This window comes from Oncorhynchus mykiss, unplaced genomic scaffold, assembly GCF_013265735.2.
Source record: "Oncorhynchus mykiss isolate Arlee unplaced genomic scaffold, USDA_OmykA_1.1 un_scaffold_120, whole genome shotgun sequence".
NCBI classification, from domain to species: Eukaryota; Metazoa; Chordata; class Actinopteri; order Salmoniformes; family Salmonidae; genus Oncorhynchus; species Oncorhynchus mykiss.
The window spans coordinates 1,702,415-1,724,352 of record NW_023493661.1 but is presented as its reverse complement, the minus strand read 5'-3'; the positions used below and the strand labels follow the sequence as shown (position 1 = coordinate 1,724,352).

At 39.6% G+C, this 21,938-nt stretch overlaps 1 protein-coding gene across 1 annotated transcript in view; it reads right to left on the bottom strand.

Annotated features, from left to right (window-relative positions):
* Positions 1 to 506: 506 nt before the first annotated feature.
* LOC110498604 (protein kinase C beta type-like) overlaps positions 507 to 21,938 on the bottom strand; it is a gene marked incomplete at its 3' end in the record, with an annotated part of 138,213 nt that continues 116,781 nt past the window's right edge. The window contains 5 exon segments of the mRNA XM_036972143.1: positions 507 to 614; positions 1,015 to 1,095; positions 5,175 to 5,313; positions 6,565 to 6,627; positions 11,936 to 12,027. Coding sequence (XP_036828038.1) covers positions 507 to 614; positions 1,015 to 1,095; positions 5,175 to 5,313; positions 6,565 to 6,627; positions 11,936 to 12,027 — 483 coding nt within the window.

The following is a 21,938-nucleotide window of genomic DNA, read 5'->3' as shown; positions in this document are numbered from 1 at the left end:
CCCCCTCACCCCTTTGCAGTGAAACTCTCTCTCTCCCTCTCTCTCTCTCTCTCTCTCCCCCTCCCTCTCCCTCTCCCCCGCCCCCTCTCTCTCTCTCTCTTTCTCTCTCTCTCTCTCTCTCTCTCTCTCTCTCTCTCTCTCTCTCTCTCTCTCTCCCCCTCCCTCTCCCCCTCTCTCTCTCTCTCTCTCTCTCTCTCTCTCTCTCTCTCTCCCCCTCCCTCTCTCTCCCTTTCTCTCTCTCTCTCTCTGTCTCTGTCTCTCTCTCTCTCTCTCGCTCTCTCTTTCCTCCCCTCTCTCCCTCCCTACCTCTTCCCCCTCTCTTTCCTCCTCTCTCTCTCTCTCTCTCTCTCTCTCTCTCTCTCTCCCTCTCTCTCTCTCTCTCTCTCTCTCCCTCTCTCTCTCTCTCTCTCTCTCTCCCCCTCCCTCTCTTTCCATCTCCCCAAATTGCAGTGAAACGGAAGACAAACAATCAATTAAGTTATTAGGGGGTGTGTTTTCCCCCTCACCCCTTTGCAGATGGCGACAGCCTCCTTGGACATAGACTTGGGGTAGGAGACGTGATGCTCCATGATGGACTGGAACAACTCATCCTCGTCCTCACCATCGAAGGGAGGCTAGGACAGAGGGGAGGAGGGGAGGACAGAGGGAGGAGGGGAGAACAGGACAGAGGAAGGAGGGGAGGACAGGACAGAGGGCGGAGGAGTGCGGAGGGGAGGACAGAGGGAGGAGGGGAGGACAGGACAGAGGGGAGGACAGGACAGAGGGAGGAGGGGAGGACAGATGGAGGAGGGGAGGACAGGACAGAGGGGAGGAGGGGAGGACAGGACAGAGGAAGGAGGGGAGGACAGGACAGAGGGGGGAGGACAGGACATAGGGGGAGGGGAGGACAGAGGGAGGAGGGGAGGACAGAGGGAGGAGGGGAGGACAGGACAGAGGGAGGAGGGGATTGGTTAATATCCACAGTAAATGTTAACATATGTGCACACACACACACACACACACACACACACCTACCTGTCCAGCCAGCATCTCATACAGCAGAACTCCAAAGGCCCACCAGTCCACTGACTTCCCATAGGGCTGGTAAGCAATGATCTGGAGGTGAGGAGAGGAAGAGGGAGAGGAGAGGAGAGGAGAGGAGAGGAGAGGAGAGGAGAGGAGAGGAGAGGAGAGGAGAGGAGAGGATAGGATATAGAAGAACAGAATAGATTAGAAGAGAGTACGATAGAATAGAATTTAGTAGAATAGAGTAGAATATAAAAGAATAGAAGAGAGCAGAATAGAGTAGAAGAGATTATAATATAATAGAATAGAGTAGAATGAAATAGAGTAAAGTAGAATAGAGTAGAGTGGAATAGAGTAGAGTAGAATATAGAGTAGAATAAAGTAGAATACAATATAGTAGAGAAGAATATAATAAAATAGAGTAGAGTGGAACAGAGTAGAGTAGAATATAGAGTAGAATAGAGTAGAATATAGTAGAATAGAGTAGAGTGGAATTGAGTAAAGTATAATATAGAGTAGAATAGAGTAGAATAGATTAGAATATAGTAGAATAGAGTAGAGTGGAATTGAGTAAAGTATAATATAGAGTAGATTAGAGTAGAATAAAATAGAGTAGAGTAGAATAGAGTAAAAAATAGTATATAGAATATAGAGTAGAATAGAGTAGAATATAGTAGAATAGAGTAGAGTGGAATTGAGTAAAGTATAATATAGAGTAGAATAGAGTAGAATAGATTAGAATATAGTACAATAGAGCAGAGTGGAATAGAGGAGAATATAATATAGAGTAGAAAAGTGTAGAATATAATAGAAGAGTGGAATAGAGTAGAGTAGATTATAGAGTAGAATAGAGAAGGATAGAGTAGATTGGAACAGAGTAGAGTAGAATAGAGTAGAATAAAATAGAGTAGAATATAGTAGAGTGGAATAGAGTAAAGTATAATATAGAGTAAAATAGAGTAGAATAAAATAGAGTAGAGTATAATATAGTAGAATATAGAGTATAATAGAGTACAGTACAGAAGAAAATAATAGCATATAATAGAATAAAGTATAATAGAGTAGAATATAATAGAGAATAATAGAATCGAGTATAATAGAGTAGAATATAATAGAGCATAGAGTATAAAAGAGTAGAATATAATATAATAGAGAATAGAGTATAATAGAGTAGACTAGAAAATAATAGAGTATAAAGTATAATAGAGTAGAGTAGAGTATAGAATATAATAGAGTAGAGGAGAGTAGACTATAAAAGAATAGAGTCAAATAGAGTAGAATATAATAGAGTATAGAGTATAATAGAGTAGAGTAGAATATGATAGAGAATAGAGTATAATAGAGTAGAGTAGAAAATAATAGAGTATAAAGTATAATAGAGTAGAGTAGAATATAATAGAGAATAGAGTATAATAGAGTAGAGTAGAATATAAATGGAGAATAGAGTATAATAGAGTAGAATATAATAGAGTGTAATAGAGTAGAGTAGAATATAATAGAGTATAACTGAGTAGAGTAGAATATAATAGAGTACAATAGAGTAGAGTAGAATATAATAGGATATAGAGTATAATAGCGTAGAGTAGAATATAATAGAGTATAGAGTATAATAGAGTAGAGTAGAATATAATAGAGAACAGAGTATAATAGAGTAGAGTATAATATAAATGGAGAATAGAGTGTAATAGAGTAGAGTAGAATATAATAGAGTATAACTGAGTAGAGTAGAATATAATAGAGTACAATAGAGTAGAGTAGAATATAATAGGATATAGAGTAGAGTAGAATATAATAGGATATAGAGTATAATAGCGTAGAGTAGAATTTAATGGAGAATAGAGAATAATAGAGTAGAATATAATAGAGTATGATAGAGTAGAGTAGAATATAATAGAGTATAACAGAGTAGAGTAGAATATAAGAGTAGAATATAATAGAGTATAACAGAGTAGAGTAGAATTTAATAGAGTACAATTGAGTAAGAGTAGAATATAATAGAGTGTAGAGTATAACAGAGTAGAGTAGAATATAATAGAGACTAGAGTATAATAAAGTAGAATATAATAGAGTAGAGCAGAGTAGACTATAATAGAGAATAGAGTATAATAGAGTAGAGTAGAATATAATAAGTATAGAGTAGAATAGAGTAGAATATAATAGAGTATGATAGAGTAGAGTAGAATATAATAAGTATAGAGTATAATAGAGTAGAATATAATAGAGTATAATAGAGTAGAGTAGAATATAATAGAGTATAATAGAGTAGAGTAGAATATAATAGAGTATAGAGTATAACTAGAGTAGAGTAGAATATAACAGAGAATAGAGTATAATAGAGTAGAGAAGAATATAATTGAGAATATAGTATAATAGAGTAGACTACTAATAGAGGTAATAGACTAGAGTAGAATATAATAGAGTATGAATAGAGTAGAAGTAGAATATAATAGAGTATAACAGAGTAGAGTAGAATGTAAGAGTAAAATATAATAGAGTATAACAAAGTAGAGTATAATATAATAGAGTACAATTGAGTAGAGTAGAATATAATAGAGTATAGAGTATAATAGAGTAGAGAATAATATAATTGAGAATATAGTATAATAGAGTAGAATACAATAGAGTATAATAGAGTAGAATATAATAGATTATGATAGAGCAGGGTAGAATATAATGGAGAATAGAGTATAATACAGTAGAATATAATAGAGTGTAATAGAGTAGAGTAGAATATAATATGGTATAGAGTATAATAGAGTAGAATATAATTGAGAATATAGTATAATAGAGTAGAATACAATAGAGTATAATAGAGTAGAATATAATTGAGAATATAGTATAATAGAGTAGAATACAATAGAGTATAATAGAGTATAATATAATAGATTATGATAGAGTAGAGTAGAGTAGAATAGAGTATAACAGAGTATAATACAGGAGAATATAATAGAGTGTAATAGAGTAGAGTAGAATATAATATGGTATAGAGTGTAATAGAGTAGAGTAGAATATAACAGAGAATATAGTATAATAGAGTAGAGAAGAATATAATTGTGAATATAGTATAATAGAGTAGAATACAATAGAGTATAATATAGTAGAATATAATAGATTATGATAGAGTAGAGTAGAATATAAAATAGTATAACAGAGTAGAGTAGAATGTAAGAGTATAATATAATAGAGTATAACAGAGTAGAGTATAATATACTAGAGTACAGAGTATAATAGAGTAGAATATAGAGTGTAGAGTATAATAGAGTAGAGTAGAATATAATAGAGTATAGAGTATAATAGAGTAGAGTAGAATGTAATAGAGAATAGAGTATAATAGAGTAGTATATAAGAGTGTAATATAGTAGAGTAGAATATAATAGAGTATAACAGAGTAGAGTAGAATTTAATAGAGTACAATTGAGTAGAGTAGAATATAATAGAGTATAGAGTATAAACAGAGTAGAATAGAATATAATAGAGTATACAGTATAACAGAGTAGAGTAGAATATAACAGAGAATAGAGTATAATAGAGTAGAGAAGAATATAATGGAGAATAGAGTATAATAGAGTAGAATATAATAGAGTAGAGTAGAGTAGAATATAACAGAGAATATAGTATAATAGAGTAGAATATAATAGAGTATAATAGAGTAGAGTAGAATATAACAGAGAATATAGTATAATAGAGTAGAATATAATAGAGTAGAATAGAGTAGAGTAGAATATAACAGAGAATAGAGTATAATAGAGTAGAAAATAATATAATGGAGAATATAGTATAATAGAGTAGAATATAATAGAGTATGATAGAGTAGAGTAGAATATAATAGAGTATGATAGAGTAGAGTAGAACCTGGTCTAGACATCATGTTAGGTGAACCTGGTCTAGACAGCATGATAGGTGAACCTGCGCTGACATAACACACTGTCTACAGCACTACGAGTGTGTGAGTGTTTTGTGCGTGTGTGTGTGTGTGTGTGTGTGTTGTCTCTCTCACACAGTAGGTGTTAACACTAGGAACTGAACCATCTGTCTCTCCTGTCAAACTAACGTGTGAACCATAATCAACTTAATTACTCACAAGCACACACACACACACACACACACACACACACACACACACACACACACACACACACACACACAGACACACACACACAGACACACACCTCAGGAGCGATGTAGTCTGGGGTCCCACAGAAGGTCTTGGTGGTGACACCGTCTAACATGTTCTCTTTGCACATCCCAAAGTCTGCGATCTTAATGTGTCCCTCAGCATCCAGCATGACGTTGTCCAGCTTCAGATCTCTACAGGAGACAAGACACACAGAGACAGACTATCTTAACTGTGTCCCTCAGCATCACGTTGTCCAGCTTCAGATCTCTACAGGAGACAAGACACACACAGTACAGACTATCTTAATGTGTCCCTCAGCATCACGTTGTCCAGCTTCAGATCTCTACAGGAGACAAGACACACAGAGACAGACTATCTTAATGTGTCCCTCAGCATCACGTTGTCCAGCTTCAGATCTCTACAGGAGACAAGACACACAGAGACAGACTATCTTAATGTGTCCTTCAGCATCACGTTGTCCAGCTTCAGATCTCTACAGGAGACGAGACACAGAGACAGACTAGACTCTCAGACAGAAGGGTACGATCTCTACAGGAGACGACACAGAGACAGACTCTCAGACAGAAGGGTACGATCTCTACAGGAGACGACACAGAGACAGACTAGACTCTCAGACAGAAGGGTACGATCTCTACAGGAGACGACACAGAGACAGACTCTCAGACAGAAGGGTACGATCTCTACAGGAGACGACACAGAGACAGACTAGACTCTCAGACAGAAGGGTACGATCTCTACAGGAGACGACACCGAGACAGACTAGACTCTCAGACAGAAGGGTACGATCTCTACAGGAGATGACACAGAGACAGACTAGACTCTCAGACAGAAGGGTACGATCTCTACAGGAAACGAGACACAGACAGACTAGACTCTCAGACAGAAGGGTACGATCTCTACAGGAAAGGACACAGTACTGTTCACGGGGTACAAAAATATCCAAATTACCAGACAACAATAGCGATCCCATTAGTTCCTGCCAAGACTGATAAATATCTCTGTCTGAGATGATGTTGTGATGAATATCTCTGTCTAAGATGATGTTGTGATGAGTATCTCTGTCTGAGATGATGTTGTGATGAATATCTCTGTCTGAGATGACGTTGTGATGAATATCTCTGTCTGAGATGACGTTGTGATGAATATCTCTGTCTGAGATGACGTTGTGATGAATATCTCTGTCTGAGATTATGTTGTGATGAATATCTCTGTCTGAGATGACGTTGTGAATAGTGTCTCTGTCTGAGATGATGTTGTGATGAATATCTCTGTCTGAGATGATGTTGTGATGAATATCTCTGTCTGAGATGACGTTGTGATGAATATCTCTGTCTGAGATGACGTTGTGATGAATATCTCTGTCTGAGATGACGTTGTGAATAGTATCTCTGTCTGAGATGATGTTGTGACGAAAGACTCACCTGTAAATGATTCCTTTCAGATGAAGGAAGAACAGACCTATGGCTATCTCTGCTGCATAGAACCTGAGAGAGGAGTGGAGAGTTGAGGAGAGGAGAGGAGAGGAGAGGAGAGGAGAGGAGAGGAGAGGAGAGAGGAGAGGAGAGAGAGAGAGAGAGAGTGAGAGAGAGAGAGAGAGAGAGAGAGAGAGAGAGAGAGAGGGAGAGGGAGAGGAGAGGGATAAAGGTGTGTCTTTAGCCATACTTACAGTATATCTGATAAGATCAACAGGACGTAGCAAACATGTCCGTGTTCGAACCGTCCAATCACATATCGACCCCTCAAAACCTACTCTCAAAGAGAGAGCTGAGGAGAAGCCGAAATAATACAGTTTCCTTCCCCAAGTCACACGGCCGAAAAACACATCTGGCTACGATGACAATGCCGTTCATGGACTACAGTTCAAAGCATTCAACACTACTGTTCCCATCCGAGGTCGACACCGAGCTCAGAGCCCTGGGTCCCTGGACATCACCCCTCTGCAACTGGATCCTGCACTTCCTGACAGGAAGGACCCTGTTCAGCAACGACCGCGTGGCTTCGCACCGACAACCATCATCAAGTTTGCTGCCGACACCGCGGTGGTAAGGAACCTGATAACCAACGACGACGAGTCAACCTATAAGGAGGGCAGGTAAGTGAACTGGCCTTGTGTTGTCGTCGTGACAACAACCTCTACCCTCGACGACAGCAAAACAAAATGAGTTTGATAGTTGATTTCAGGAAGCGGGAGGGAGGGAACATGCCGTGATCCACATCAACGTCACTGTATTAGAGAGAGAGAGAGACACGGGTTTTAGAGTTCTTCGGCATTCCCACATCACAGAGGACTCGACATTCATCAACAACATCAAGAGGGCGCAACAACGTCTCTACTTCCTAAAGCGACTGAAGAAAATTTGGCACACCGCCCCGGGTCATCTCCAAATACTACTGTTGCACCATCGAGAGCGTCCTGACCGGTTACATCACGGCCTGGTATAGGAATCGCTCCGTCCACGACCGCGAGGCCCTCCATCGGGTGGTGACGAGGCCCCCAGTACATCACTGGGACCGTGCCCCCGCCCATCCAGGACATCACTGGGACCGTGCCCCCGCCCATCCAGGACATCGACTCGAAACAGTGACTGAGAAAGACGTGAAGCTTCATCAAGAGACCCCCCCACCCCACTCACCCCCAGCCAAAAGGGGGATACCTAGTCACCTGTACAAGAGACCTCCGCTCAAGGTACTAAACGATATCATAACCACCATCAATAAAAGACAATACTGTGCAGCCGTCTTCATCGACCTGGCCAAGGCTTTCGACTCTGTCAATCACCGTATTCTTATCAGCAGACTCAACAGCCTTGGTTTCTCAAATGATTGCCTCGCCTGGTTTACCAACTACTTCTCAGACAGAGTTCAGTGTGTCAAATCGGAGGGCTTGTTGTCCGGACCTCTGGCAGTCACTATGGGGGTGCCACAGGGTTCAATTCTCGGGCCGACTCTTTTCTCTGTATACATCAATGATGTCGCTCTTCCTGCTGGTGATTCTCTGATCCACCTCTACACAGACGACACCATTCTGTATACTTCTGGCCCTTCTTTGGACACTTAAAAAAACTCCAAATAACACTCATTCCGTGGCCTCCAGCTGCTCTTAAATGCTAGTAAAAACTAAATGCATGCTATTCAACCGATTGCTGCCCGCACCCGCCCCTCCCGACTAGCATCACTACTCTGGTCGGTTCTGACTTAGAATATGTGAACTACAAATACCTAGATGTCTGGTTAGACTGTAAACTCTCCTTCCAGACTCACATTAAACATCGCCAATCCAAAATTAAAACTAGAATCGGCTTCCTATTTCGCAACAAAGCCTCCTTCACTCATGCTGCCAAACATACCCTCGTAAAACTGACTATCCTACCGATCCTTGACTTCGGCGATGTAATTTACAAAATAGCCTCCAACACTCTACTCAGCAAATTGGATGCAGTCTATCACAGTGCCATCCGTTTTATCACCAAAGCCCCATATACAACCCACCACTGCGACCTGTATGCTCTCGTTGGCTTGTCCTCGCTACATACAGTATTCGTCGCCAGACCCACTGGCTCCAGGTCATCTATAAGTCTATGCTAGGTAAAGCTCCCCCTTATCTCAGCTCACTGGTCACCATAGCAACACCCACCCGTAGCACGCGCTCCAGCAGTATATTTAACTGGTCATCCACAAACCAACACCTCCTTTGGCCACCTTTCCTTCAAGTTCTCTGCTGCCAATGACTGGAACGAATTGCAAAAAATCGTTGAAGTTGGAGACTTATATCTCCCTCACTAACTTTAAACATCATCTATCTGAGCAGCTTACTGATCACTGCAGCTGTACACAGCCCATCTGTAAATAGCCCATCTGTAAATAGCCCCTCCAACTACCTCATCCCCATATTGTTTCAATTTACTTTCCTGCTCTTTTGCATACCAGTATTTCTACCTGCACATCATCATCTGCTCATCTATCACTCCAGTGTTAATCTGCTAAATTGTAATTACTTTGCTACTATGGACTATTTATTGCCTTACCTCCTCACCTCATTTCCACACACTGTATATAGACTTTTCTATTGTGTTATTGACTGTACGTTTTTATGTGTAACTCTGTGTTGTTGTTTGTGTCACACTGCTATGCCTTTATCTTGGTCTGGGTCACAGTTGTAAATGAGAACTTGTTCTCAACTGGCCAACCTGGTTAAATAAAAGGTGAAAAAAAAATTATTAGATATTATTAGAATTTAAATATTTTTTACATATTATTAGATATTTTTGATGTTATTAGATTAGATTAGATTAGATATTAGATATGAGATATTAGATATTATTAGATATTAGATATTATTAGATATGATTAGATATTAGTTATGATTAGATATTATACATTATTAGATATTATTAGACATTATTAGATATTAGACATTATTAGATATTAGACATTATTAGACATTATTGGATATTAGACATTATTAGACATTATTAGATATTATTAGACATTAGACATTATTAGATATTATTAGACATTATTAGATATTAGACATTATTAGACATTATTAGATATTAGACATTATTAGATATTATTAGATATGAGACATTATTAGATATTAGACATTATTAGATATTATTAGCCATTATTAGATATTATACATTATTAGACATTATTAGATATGAGACATTATTAGATATTAGACATTATTAGACATTATTAGATATTAGACATCATTAGACATTATTAGATATTAGACATTATTAGATATTAGACATTATTAGATATTAGACATTATTAGACATTATTGGATATTAGACATTATTAGACATTATTAGATATTATTAGACATTAGACATTATTAGATATTATTAGACATTATTAGATATTAGACATCATTAGACATTATTAGATATTAGACATTATTAGATATGATTAGATATGATTAGATACTAGATATGAGATATTACTAGTTATGATTATATATTAGATATTATTAGACATTATTAGATATTAGACATTATTAGATATTAGACATTATTAGACATTATTAGATATGATTAGATATGATTAGATACTAGATATGAGATATTACTAGTTATGATTATATATTAGATATTATTCAATATTAGATAGTATTAGATGTTATTAGATATTAGATATTTTTATATATGAGCTATTATTAGATATTAGATATGATTAGATATTAGTTATTAGATATTATTTGATATTAGATATTCAATATTATTACATTTGATTAGATATGAGATATTATTAGATATTAGATATTATTAGATATTAGATATTATTAGATATGATATATTATTAGATATGAGATATTATTATATATTATATATTATTAGATATGAGATATTATTAGATATGAGATATTATTATATATTATATATTATTAGATATGAGATATTATTAGATATTAGATATTATTATATATTATATATTATTAGATATGATATATTATTAGATATTAGATATTATTATATATTATATATTATTAGATATGAGATATTATTAGATATGAGATATTATTAGATATTAGATATTATTAGATATTAGATATTATTAGATATTAGATATTATTATATATGATATATTATTAGATATTAGATATTATTATATATTATATATTATTAGATATGAGATATTATTAGATATGAGATATTATTAGATATTAGATATTATTAGATATGATATATTATTAGATATTAGATATTATTATATATTATATATTATTAGATATGAGATATTATTAGATATGAGATATTATTAGATATTAGATATTTTTAGATATGATATATGATTACTACCGATTGGTATTTTTAAATCACTGATGAATGATCTTGAGACTGATTCCCTGACCTGTCAGTGTTTTTAATTTGCTGTTTTTGATTTTGTTATAATCTTGTGAATTCTGTGGATTTTACTAGATTACTTGTAGTTTTTCATGTTGTCTGTCTGTAATTTTTGTAATGACTTGGTGCTGCCTATCTTGGCCAGGGTGCTCTTGAAAAAGAGATTTTAAATCTCAATGAGCCCTTCCTGGTTAAATAAAGGTTAAATAAAAAATAAATTAAAAATGTGATATTATTAGACATTATTATATATTATTAGATATGAGATATTATTAGATATTAGATATTATTATATATTATAAGATATTAGATAGTATTATATATTATTAGATATGAGATATTATTAGACATTATTATATATTATTAGTTATTAGATATTATTAGATATTAGATATTATTATATATTATTAGATATTAGATATTATTAGATATTGGATATTATTATATATTATAAGATATTATTAGATATTAGATATTATTAGATATTAGATATTATTAGATATTATAAGATATTAGATAGTATTATATATTATTAGATATGAGATATTACTAGTTATTAGATATTATTAGATATTAGATATTATTATATATTATAAGATATTAGATAGTATTATATATTATTAGATATGAGATATTACTAGTTATTAGATATTATTAGATATTAGATATTATTATATATTATAAGATATGAGATATTACTAGTTATTAGATATTATTAGATATTAGATATTTTTGATATTAGACATTATTAGACAGATATTAGATATAATTAGATATTAGATGTTATTAGATATGAGATGTTATTATATATTATTAGATATTAATTATTATTAGATATTAATGTGTGTGTGGTGTGTGGTGTGGTGTGGTGTGTGTGTGTGTGTGTGTGTGTGTGTGTGTGTGTGTGTGTGTGTGTGGTGTGTGTGTGTGTGTGTTTACTCACACAGCGTGAGGTTCCTTGAACTTGCCGACATGCTGGATCTGATACATGAGGTCTCCTCCGTTGATATACTCCATCACAAAATATAACCTGTCCTGGAGAGAGAGAGAGAGGGGGGAGAGAGAGAGGGGAGGGAGGGAGGGAGGGAGGGAGGGAGAGGGAGGGAGGGAGGGAGGGAGAGAGAGAGGGGAGAGAGAAAGAGAGGGAGAGAGAGAGGGAGGGAGGGAGGGAGAGAGGGAAGAGAGAGAGAGAGAGAGAGAGAGAGAGAGAGAGAGAGAGAGAGAGAGAGAGAGAGGGAGGGAGCGAGGGAGGGAGCGAGGGAGGGAGGGAGGGAGAGATAGAGAGAGGGAGAGAGGGGGGAGGGAGGGAGGGAGAAAGAGAGGGAGAGAGACAATAAAATAGATCATTTGGACAGGAAATGTTCATCTCAAACCCTCATACCATAATGGTCAGCTAATCATCCCCAGCTTCCAATTGGCTCATTCATCCCCCTCCTCTCCCCTGTAACTATCGTTGCTGTAAATGAGAATGTGTTCTCAGTCAATTTACCTGGTAACATAAGGGTTAAACACATACTGACTCAGTGACATCACCAACACATCAAGTCATCACAGACTGACTCAGTCACATCACCAACACATCAAGTCATCACCTACTGACTCAGTCACATCACCAACATACCTTAAGGGAACATTTTGGCATTTCGTGTATGATCAGTGAAAAAGTCCATATTGCAAATGTACGGTCCCTTACTAGACGTCCGAAATCGTTTGTAAAATTTGCGGTCGGCGTCGGGCCGTGCGGTAGGGCCAGACCTACCGGGAAGTCATCAAATGAACTTTGTCGGACATTCGGTTTCCGTTTTATAAAATAAACAAGTTTTTGACCGTTTTTTCCGCTATCCCGGAATTTCCCACAAGAGGGCATACGGAATCATATGGCAATTTGGCAAAACATCACGAATCACGACGGGGCCTTATCTCGAAAACGGAAAATATTTCGAAGCCGAAACTCGGTGAGCGTAGGTTTGGCATAATGGGCAGTTGGCCCCGAACAAGATGGCGTCTAGGCCTCGACGGTTTTTGAGTTATGGCCGTTTTTCTGGGATTAAAGGTCCTAAATGGAAATAGAGAAATTATTTTTCCACTTCAGGTCAAAGTCAAGGAGCCTCCGGTGTCAATAAAAAAAGAACCAGCCATTTATCTATCGTCATTTAAGAGAAAAGGAACAATGACATCTTGGTGATGGTCACAAATAGGCGTTTTTTTTTTTTCAACGGTTACAGATCCAGTTGCAGGGTGTTCATACGAATCTTTTTAAAGTGTGCTGCGGAGCTCTGCGACATTTCTGTGATTTTCTATGATTTTCTGAAATAACACACACATACTAAACCCTCCGTAAATAACTCAGTTCTTAACGTAAAGACTTAAAACTCAGGATTCTGTAAAAGCATACCCCAATGAGGATATGTGGTGAATTATAGCTTCCTGTGCCAAACGGAAGTGCCTTAAATGGTGTCTCAGGGGCTGTTTCGAAGGGTTAAAAAAGTCAGATCTGTCCAAAACTTCATATATGTGATTAGGCAACCCCCATGAACTGTGAATCAGTCATTTTTCCCAAAAAAAATCAAAGGAAAAAAAAATCACACTAAAACACAACTTGAATGGAGGGACGTATTGGGGTGCGTAGAGACAGACAGTGGCTGCAATAGTTAGCTTTGTTCGAGCTAAAAAAGAACCGTCAGACCTAGAGTTCTGAAACTTTAGAAACCTGTTCTAGACCTCCGGTCGATGGTGCGTGGTGAGTTACGTGGCTCTAGACGGTTCTCGGACCGAGAAACAGCCTCGTACATTTGCAATACCTTCAATTCATTTTGACCATTACGAAAATGACGACGTTTAGAAAAGTCTCAGAGACGCAAGGCTAGGTGCATTTAAACCGGCTCGGCCCATAGAGACGGACCCCAACGTTTCTGTCCGATAGCTCGTTCAAGGACCCCGTAGGAAGGCATGGAAAATAGTGGATTTTCAGCACCAATTAGGGTTTTTCTCGGACGCCAAATGACCTATCGAGCCGAAACTCGGGATTCGGGGTCGCCTCACATAGGACTTCACATAATGTCCGAACTGGACCCGCAGCTAGAACGTAACTATGTGTTTTACCTTTTTATTATGTTTTAAACTAAAGGCGCTGTGAATTATGGGACTGCTCTGACATATGTGATAGTTGGCTTCTAAATGAGTAGGAAAAAGTGGGTTTGGTGTCATAATGACATCTAATTGACTGATGGACACTGACTTGCTAGTTGACTTTTGTGCATTTGCAATATGTTTAAACAGAGAGGGACCATCACCAAAATGGCATTCTGAAATCAACACAAAAAATGGCATCACCATAGTCTCCAGACTGTGCTGAGTTCAACGAGCTATCCCGCGTGACCGTAGCTCGCTCGGTGTAAGCGCAACGACCATTAGAAAAGTAGGCCCAAAATGAAGCCTGCCCCACAATGTCATTTGCTTTTGAGTGACAGTGAGAGAACCGTTTAGGTGAGAAGAAAAATTACACCACATGAATGTTCCTAAGGTCCTCCCGATCCGTGCAAGCCTAACCTTGACCGTGTGGCATTAACCCTTAACAGTAAAACAGTGTTTTTTGATCTCACAGATTACAGTGTCATCTCTCCCCATAGGAATACATTGCCTGCACCCCTAATTTCAACCTGAAGTCTATATGGGTTATGAATGCCGTATGAACCTGTCTTCGGTACCAGTCCATCAGGCCACTATGAGGTCTACCTGTGTTGATTCTGAGCTTCCTGGACCAACCGGAAGTGGTTAAAATGCCCCTAAAAGTGTTTACCCATACCCTGCCTGCAGTTTGACAGACATAGTGCATTCAACCCTTTGTAAATCAGTCAGTTCTTAACGTAAGGACTTAAAACTCAGGATTCTGTAACAGCATACCCCAATGAGGATATGTGTTGATTTATAGCTTCCTGTGCCAACCGGAAGTGCCATAATTGGTGTCTCAGGGGCTGTTTCGAAGGGTTAAAAAAGTCAGATCTGTCCAAAACTTCATATGTGTGATTAGGCAACCCCCATGAACTGTAAATCAGTCATTTTTCCCCAAAAAAATCAAAGGAAAAAAAAATTACACTAAAACACAACTTGGAAGGAGGGACGTATTGGGGTGCGTAGAGACAGGCAGTGGCTGCAATAGTTAGCTTTGTTGGAGCTAAAAAAGAACCGTCAGACCTAGAGTTCCGAAACTTTAGAAACCTGTTCTAGACCTCCGGTCGATGGTGCGTGGTGAGTTACGTGGCTCTAGACGGTTCTCGGACCGAGAAACAGCCTCGTACATTTGCAATACCTTCAATTCATTTTGACCATTACGAAAATGACGACATTTAGAAAAGTCTCAGAGACGCAAGGCTAGGTGCATTGAAACCGGCTCGGCCCATAGAGACAGACCCCAACGTTTCTGTCCGATAGCTCGTTCAAGGACCCCGTAGGAAGGCATGGAAAATAGTGGATTTTCAGCACCAATTAGGGTTTTTCTCGGACACCAAATGACCTATCGAGCCGAAACTCGGGATTCGGGGTCGCCTCACATAGGACTTCACATAATGTCCGAACTGGACCCGCAGCTAGAACGTAACTATGTGTTTTACCTTTTTATTATGTTTTAAACTAAAGGCGCTGTGAATTATGGGACTGCTCTGACATATGTGATAGTTGGCTTCTAAATGAGTAGGAAAAAGTGGGTTTGGTGTCATAATGACATCTAATTGACTGATGGACACTGACTTGCTAGTTGACTTTTGTGCATTTGCAATATGTTTAAACGGAGAGGGACCATCACCAAAATGTCATTCTGAAATGAACACAAAAAATGACATCCCCATAGTCTCCAGACTGTGACGAGTTCAACGAGACGCCCCGCTTGACCGTAGCTCGTTCTGAGTGCAGCAAACTTGAAAAAAAGAAGGCCCAAAATGAAGCCTGCCCCACAATGTCATTTGATTTTGGGTGGCAGTGAGAGAACCGTTAGGGTGAGAAGCACAATTCAACCTCAGGTACGTTCCTGAGGTCCTCCCGATCCGTGCAAGCCTAACCTTGACCGTGTGGCATTAACCCTTAACAGTAAAACAGGGTTTTTTGATCTCACAGAATGCAGTGTCATCTCTCCCCATAGGAATACATTGCCTGCACCCCTAATTTCAACCTGAAGTCTATATGGGTTATGAATGCCGTATGAACCTGTCTTCGGTACCAGTCCATCAAGCCACTATGAGGTCTACCTGTGTTGATTCTGAGCTTCCTGGACCAACCGGAAGTGGTTAAAATGCCCCTAAAAGTGTTTACCCATACCCTGCCTGCAGTTTGACAGACATAGTGCATTCAACCCTGTGTAAATCAGTCAATTCTTAACGTAAGGACTTAAAACTCAGGATTCTGTAACAGCATACCCCAATGAGGATATGTGTTGATTTGTAGCTTCCTGTGCCAACCGGAAGTGCCATAACTGGTGTCTCAGGGGCTGTTTCGAGGGGTTAAAAAAGTCTGATCTTTCCAAAACTTCATATGTGTGATTAGGCAACCCCCATGAACTGTAAATCAGTCATTTTTCCCAAAAAAAATCAAAGGAAAAAAAAATCACACTAAAACACAAGTTGGATGGAGGGACGTATTGGGGTGCGTAGAGACAGGCAGTGGCTGCAATAGTTAGCTTTGTTGGAGCTAAAAAAGAACCGTCAGACCTAGAGTTCCGAAACTTTAGAAACCTGTTCTAGACCTCCGGTCGATGGTGCGTGGTGAGTTACGTGGCTCTAGACGGTTCTCGGACCGAGAAACAGCTTCGTACATTTGCAATACCTTCAATTCATTTTGACCATCACAAAAATGACGACGTTTAGAAAAGTCTCAGAGACGCAAGGCTAGGTGCATTGAAACCGGCTCGGCCCATAGAGACGGACCCCAACGTTTCTGTCCGATAGCTCGTTCAAGGACCCCGTAGCAAGGCATAGTGGATTTTCAGCACCAATTAGGGTTTTTCTCGGACACCAAATGACCTATCGAGCCGAAACTCGGGATTCGGGGTCGCCTCACATAGGACTTCACATAATGTCCGAACTGGACCCGCAGCTAGAACGTAACTATGTGTTTTACCTTTTTATTATGTTTTAAACTGAAGGCGCTGTGAATTATGGGCCTGCTCTGACATATGTGATAGTTGGCTTCTAAATGAGTAGGAAAAAGTGGGTTTGGTGTCAATTGATATCCGTTTGGTGTCATAATGACATCTAATTGACTGATGGACACTGACTTGCTAGGTGACTTTTGTGCATTTGCAATATGTTTAAACGGAGAGGGACCATCACCAAAATGTCATTCTGAAATCAACACAAAAAATGACATCCCCATAGTCTCCAGACTATGACGAGTTCAACGAGACGCCCCGCTTGACCGTAGCTCGTTCTGAGTGCAGCAAACTTGAAAAAAAGAAGGCCCAAAATGAAGCCTGCCCCACAATGTCAATTGATTTTGGGTGGCAGTGAGAGAACCGTTAGGGTGAGAAGCACAATTCAACCTCAGGTACGTTCCTGAGGTCCTCCCGATCCGTGCAAGCCTAACCTTGACCGTGTGGCATTAACCCTTCACAGTAAAACAGGGTTTTTTGATCTCACAGAATGCAGTGTCATCTCTCCCCATAGGAATACATTGCCTGCACCCCTAATTTCAACCTGAAGTCTATATGGGTTATGAATGCCGTATGAACCTGTCTTCGGTACCAGTCCATCAGGCCACTATGAGGTCTACCTGTGTTGATTCTGAGCTTCCTGGACCAACCGGAAGTGGTTAAAATGCCCCTAAAAGTGTTTACCCATACCCTGCCTGCAGTTTGATAGACATAGTTCATTCAACCCTGTGTAAATCAGTCAATTCTTAACGTAAGGACTTAAAACTCAGGATTCTGTAACAGCATACCCCAATGAGGATATGTGTTGATTTGTAGCTTCCTGTGCCAACCGGAAGTGCCATAATTGGTGTCTCAGGGGCTGTTTCGAAGGGTTAAAAAAGTCAGATCTTTCCAAAACTTCATATGTGTGATTAGGCAACCCCCATGAACTGTAAATCAGTCATTTTTCCCAAAAAAAATCAAAGGAAAAAAAAATCACACTAAAACACAAGTTGGATGGAGGGACGTATTGGGGTGCGTAGAGACAGGCAGTGGCTGCAATAGTTAGCTTTGTTGGAGCTAAAAAAGAACCGTCAGACCTAGAGTTCCGAAACTTTAGAAACCTGTTCTAGACCTCCGGTCGATGGTGCGTGGTGAGTTACGTGGCTCTAGACGGTTCTCGGACCGAGAAACAGCTTCGTACATTTGCAATACCTTCAATTAATTTTGACCATCACAAAAATGACGACGTTTAGAAAAGTCTCAGAGACGCAAGGCTAGGTGCATTGAAACCGGCTCGGCCCATAGAGACGGACCCCAACGTTTCTGTCCGATAGCTCGTTCAAGGACCCCGTAGCAAGGCATAGTGGATTTTCAGCACCAATTAGGGTTTTTCTCGGACACCAAATGACCTATCGAGCCGAAACTCGGGATTCGGGGTCGCCTCACATAGGACTTCACATAATGTCCGAACTGGACCCGCAGCTAGAACGTAACTATGTGTTTTACCTTTTTATTATGTTTTAAACTGAAGGCGCTGTGAATTATGGGCCTGCTCTGACATATGTGATAGTTGGCTTCTAAATGAGTAGGAAAAAGTGGGTTTGGTGTCAATTGATATCCGTTTGGTGTCATAATGACATCTAATTGACTGATGGACACTGACTTGCTAGGTGACTTTTGTGCATTTGCAATATGTTTAAACGGAGAGGGACCATCACCAAAATGTCATTCTGAAATCAACACAAAAAATGACATCCCCATAGTCTCCAGACTATGACGAGTTCAACGAGACGCCCCGCTTGACCGTAGCTCGTTCTGAGTGCAGCAAACTTGAAAAAAAGAAGGCCCAAAATGAAGCCTGCCCCACAATGTCATTTGATTTTGGGTGGCAGTGAGAGAACCGTTTAGGTGAGAAGCACAATTCAACCTCAGGTACGTTCCTGAGGTCCTCCCGATCCGTGCAAGCCTAACCTTGACCGTGTGGCATTAACCCTTCACAGTAAAACAGGGTTTTTTGATCTCACAGAATGCAGTGTCATCTCTCCCCATAGGAATACATTGCCTGCACCCCTAATTTCAACCTGAAGTCTATATGGGTTATGAATGCCGTATGAACCTGTCTTCGGTACCAGTCCATCAGGCCACTATGAGGTCTACCTGTGTTGATTCTGAGCTTCCTGGACCAACCGGAAGTGGTTAAAATGCCCCTAAAAGTGTTTACCCATACCCTGCCTGCAGTTTGATAGACATAGTGCATTCAACCCTGTGTAAATCAGTCAATTCTTAACGTAAGGACTTAAAACTCAGGATTCTGTAACAGCATACCCCAATGAGGATATGTGTTGATTTGTAGCTTCCTGTGCCAACCGGAAGTGCCATAATTGGTGTCTCAGGGGCTGTTTCGAAGGGTTAAAAAAGTCAGATCTGTCCAAAACTTCATACGTGTGATTAGGCAACCCCCATGAACTGTAAATCAGTCATTTTTCCCCAAAAAATTCAAAGGAAAAAAAAATTACACTAAAACACAACTTGGAAGGAGGGACGTATTGGGGTGCGTAGAGACAGACAGTGGCTGCAATAGTTAGCTTTGTTGGAGCTAAAAAAGAACCGTCAGACCTAGAGTTCCGAAACTTTAGAAACCTGTTCTAGACCTCCGGTCGATGGTGCGTGGTGAGTTACGTGGCTCTAGACGGTTCTCGGACCGAGAAACAGCCTCGTACATTTGCAATACCTTCAATTCATTTTGACCATTACGAAAATGACGACGTTTAGAAAAGTCTCAGAGACGCAAGGCTAGGTGCATTGAAACCGGCTCGGCCCATAGAGACAGACCCCAACGTTTCTGTCCGATAGCTCGTTCAAGGACCCCGTAGCAAGGCATAGTGGATTTTCAGCACCAATTAGGGTTTTTCTCGGACACCAAATGACCTATCGAGCCGAAACTCGGGATTCGGGGTCGCCTCACATAGGACTTCACATAATGTCCGAACTGGACCCGCAGCTAGAACGTAACTATGTGTTTTACCTTTTTATTATGTTTTAAACTGAAGGCGCTGTGAATTATGGGCCTGCTCTGACATATGTGATAGTTGGCTTCTAAATGAGTAGGAAAAAGTGGGTTTGGTGTCATAATGACATCTAATTGACTGATGGACACTGACTTGCTAGTTGACTTTTGTGCATTTGCAATATGTTTAAACAGAGAGGGACCATCACCAAAATGGCATTCTGAAATCAACACAAAAAATGGCATCACCATAGTCTCCAGACTGTGCTGAGTTCAACGAGCTATCCCGCTTGACCGTAGCTCGCTCGGTGTAAGCGCAACGACCATTAGAAAAGTAGGCCCAAAATGAAGCCTGCCCCACAATGTCATTTGCTTTTGAGTGACAGTGAGAGAACCGTTTAGGTGAGAAGAAAAATTACACCACATGAATGTTCCTAAGGTCCTCCCGATCCGTGCAAGCCTAACCTTGACCGTGTGGCATTAACCCTTAACAGTAAAACAGTGTTTTTTGATCTCACAGATTACAGTGTCATCTCTCCCCATAGGAATACATTGCCTGCACCCCTAATTTCAACCTGAAGTCTATATGGGTTATGAATGCCGTATGAACCTGTTTTCGGTACCAGTCCATCAGGCCACTATGAGGTCTACCTGTGTTGATTCTGAGCTTCCTGGACCAACCGGAAGTGGTTAAAATGCCCCTAAAAGTGTTTACCCATACCCTGCCTGCAGTTTGACAGACATAGTGCATTCAACCCTGTGTAAATCAGTCAGTTCTTAACGTAAGGACTTAAAACTCAGGATTCTGTAACAGCATACCCCAATGAGGATATGTGGTGATTTATAGCTTCCTGTGCCAACCGGAAGTGCCATAACTGGTGTCTCAGGGGCTGTTTCGAGGGGTTAAAAAAGTCTGATCTTTCCAAAACTTCATATGTGTGATTAGGCAACCCCCATGAACTGTAAATCAGTCATTTTTCCCCAAAAAAATCAAAGGAAAAAAAAATCACACTAAAACACAAGTTGGATGGAGGGACGTATTGGGGTGCGTAGAGACAGGCAGTGGCTGCAATAGTTAGCTTTGTTGGAGCTAAAAAAGAACCGTCAGACCTAGAGTTCCGAAACTTTAGAAACCTGTTCTAGACCTCCGGTCGATGGTGCGTGGTGAGTTACGTGGCTCTAGACGGTTCTCGGACCGAGAAACAGCTTCGTACATTTGCAATACCTTCAATTAATTTTGACCATCACAAAAATGACGACGTTTAGAAAAGTCTCAGAGACGCAAGGCTAGGTGCATTGAAACCGGCTCGGCCCATAGAGACGGACCCCAACGTTTCTGTCCGATAGCTCGTTCAAGGACCCCGTAGCAAGGCATAGTGGATTTTCAGCACCAATTAGGGTTTTTCTCGGACACCAAATGACCTATCGAGCCGAAACTCGGGATTCGGGGTCGCCTCACATAGGACTTCACATAATGTCCGAACTGGACCCGCAGCTAGAACGTAACTATGTGTTTTACCTTTTTATTATGTTTTAAACTGAAGGCGCTGTGAATTATGGGCCTGCTCTGACATATGTGATAGTTGGCTTCTAAATGAGTAGGAAAAAGTGGGTTTGGTGTCAATTGATATCCGTTTGGTGTCATAATGACATCTAATTGACTGATGGACACTGACTTGCTAGGTGACTTTTGTGCATTTGCAATATGTTTAAACGGAGAGGGACCATCACCAAAATGTCATTCTGAAATCAACACAAAAAATGACATCCCCATAGTCTCCAGACTATGACGAGTTCAACGAGACGCCCCGCTTGACC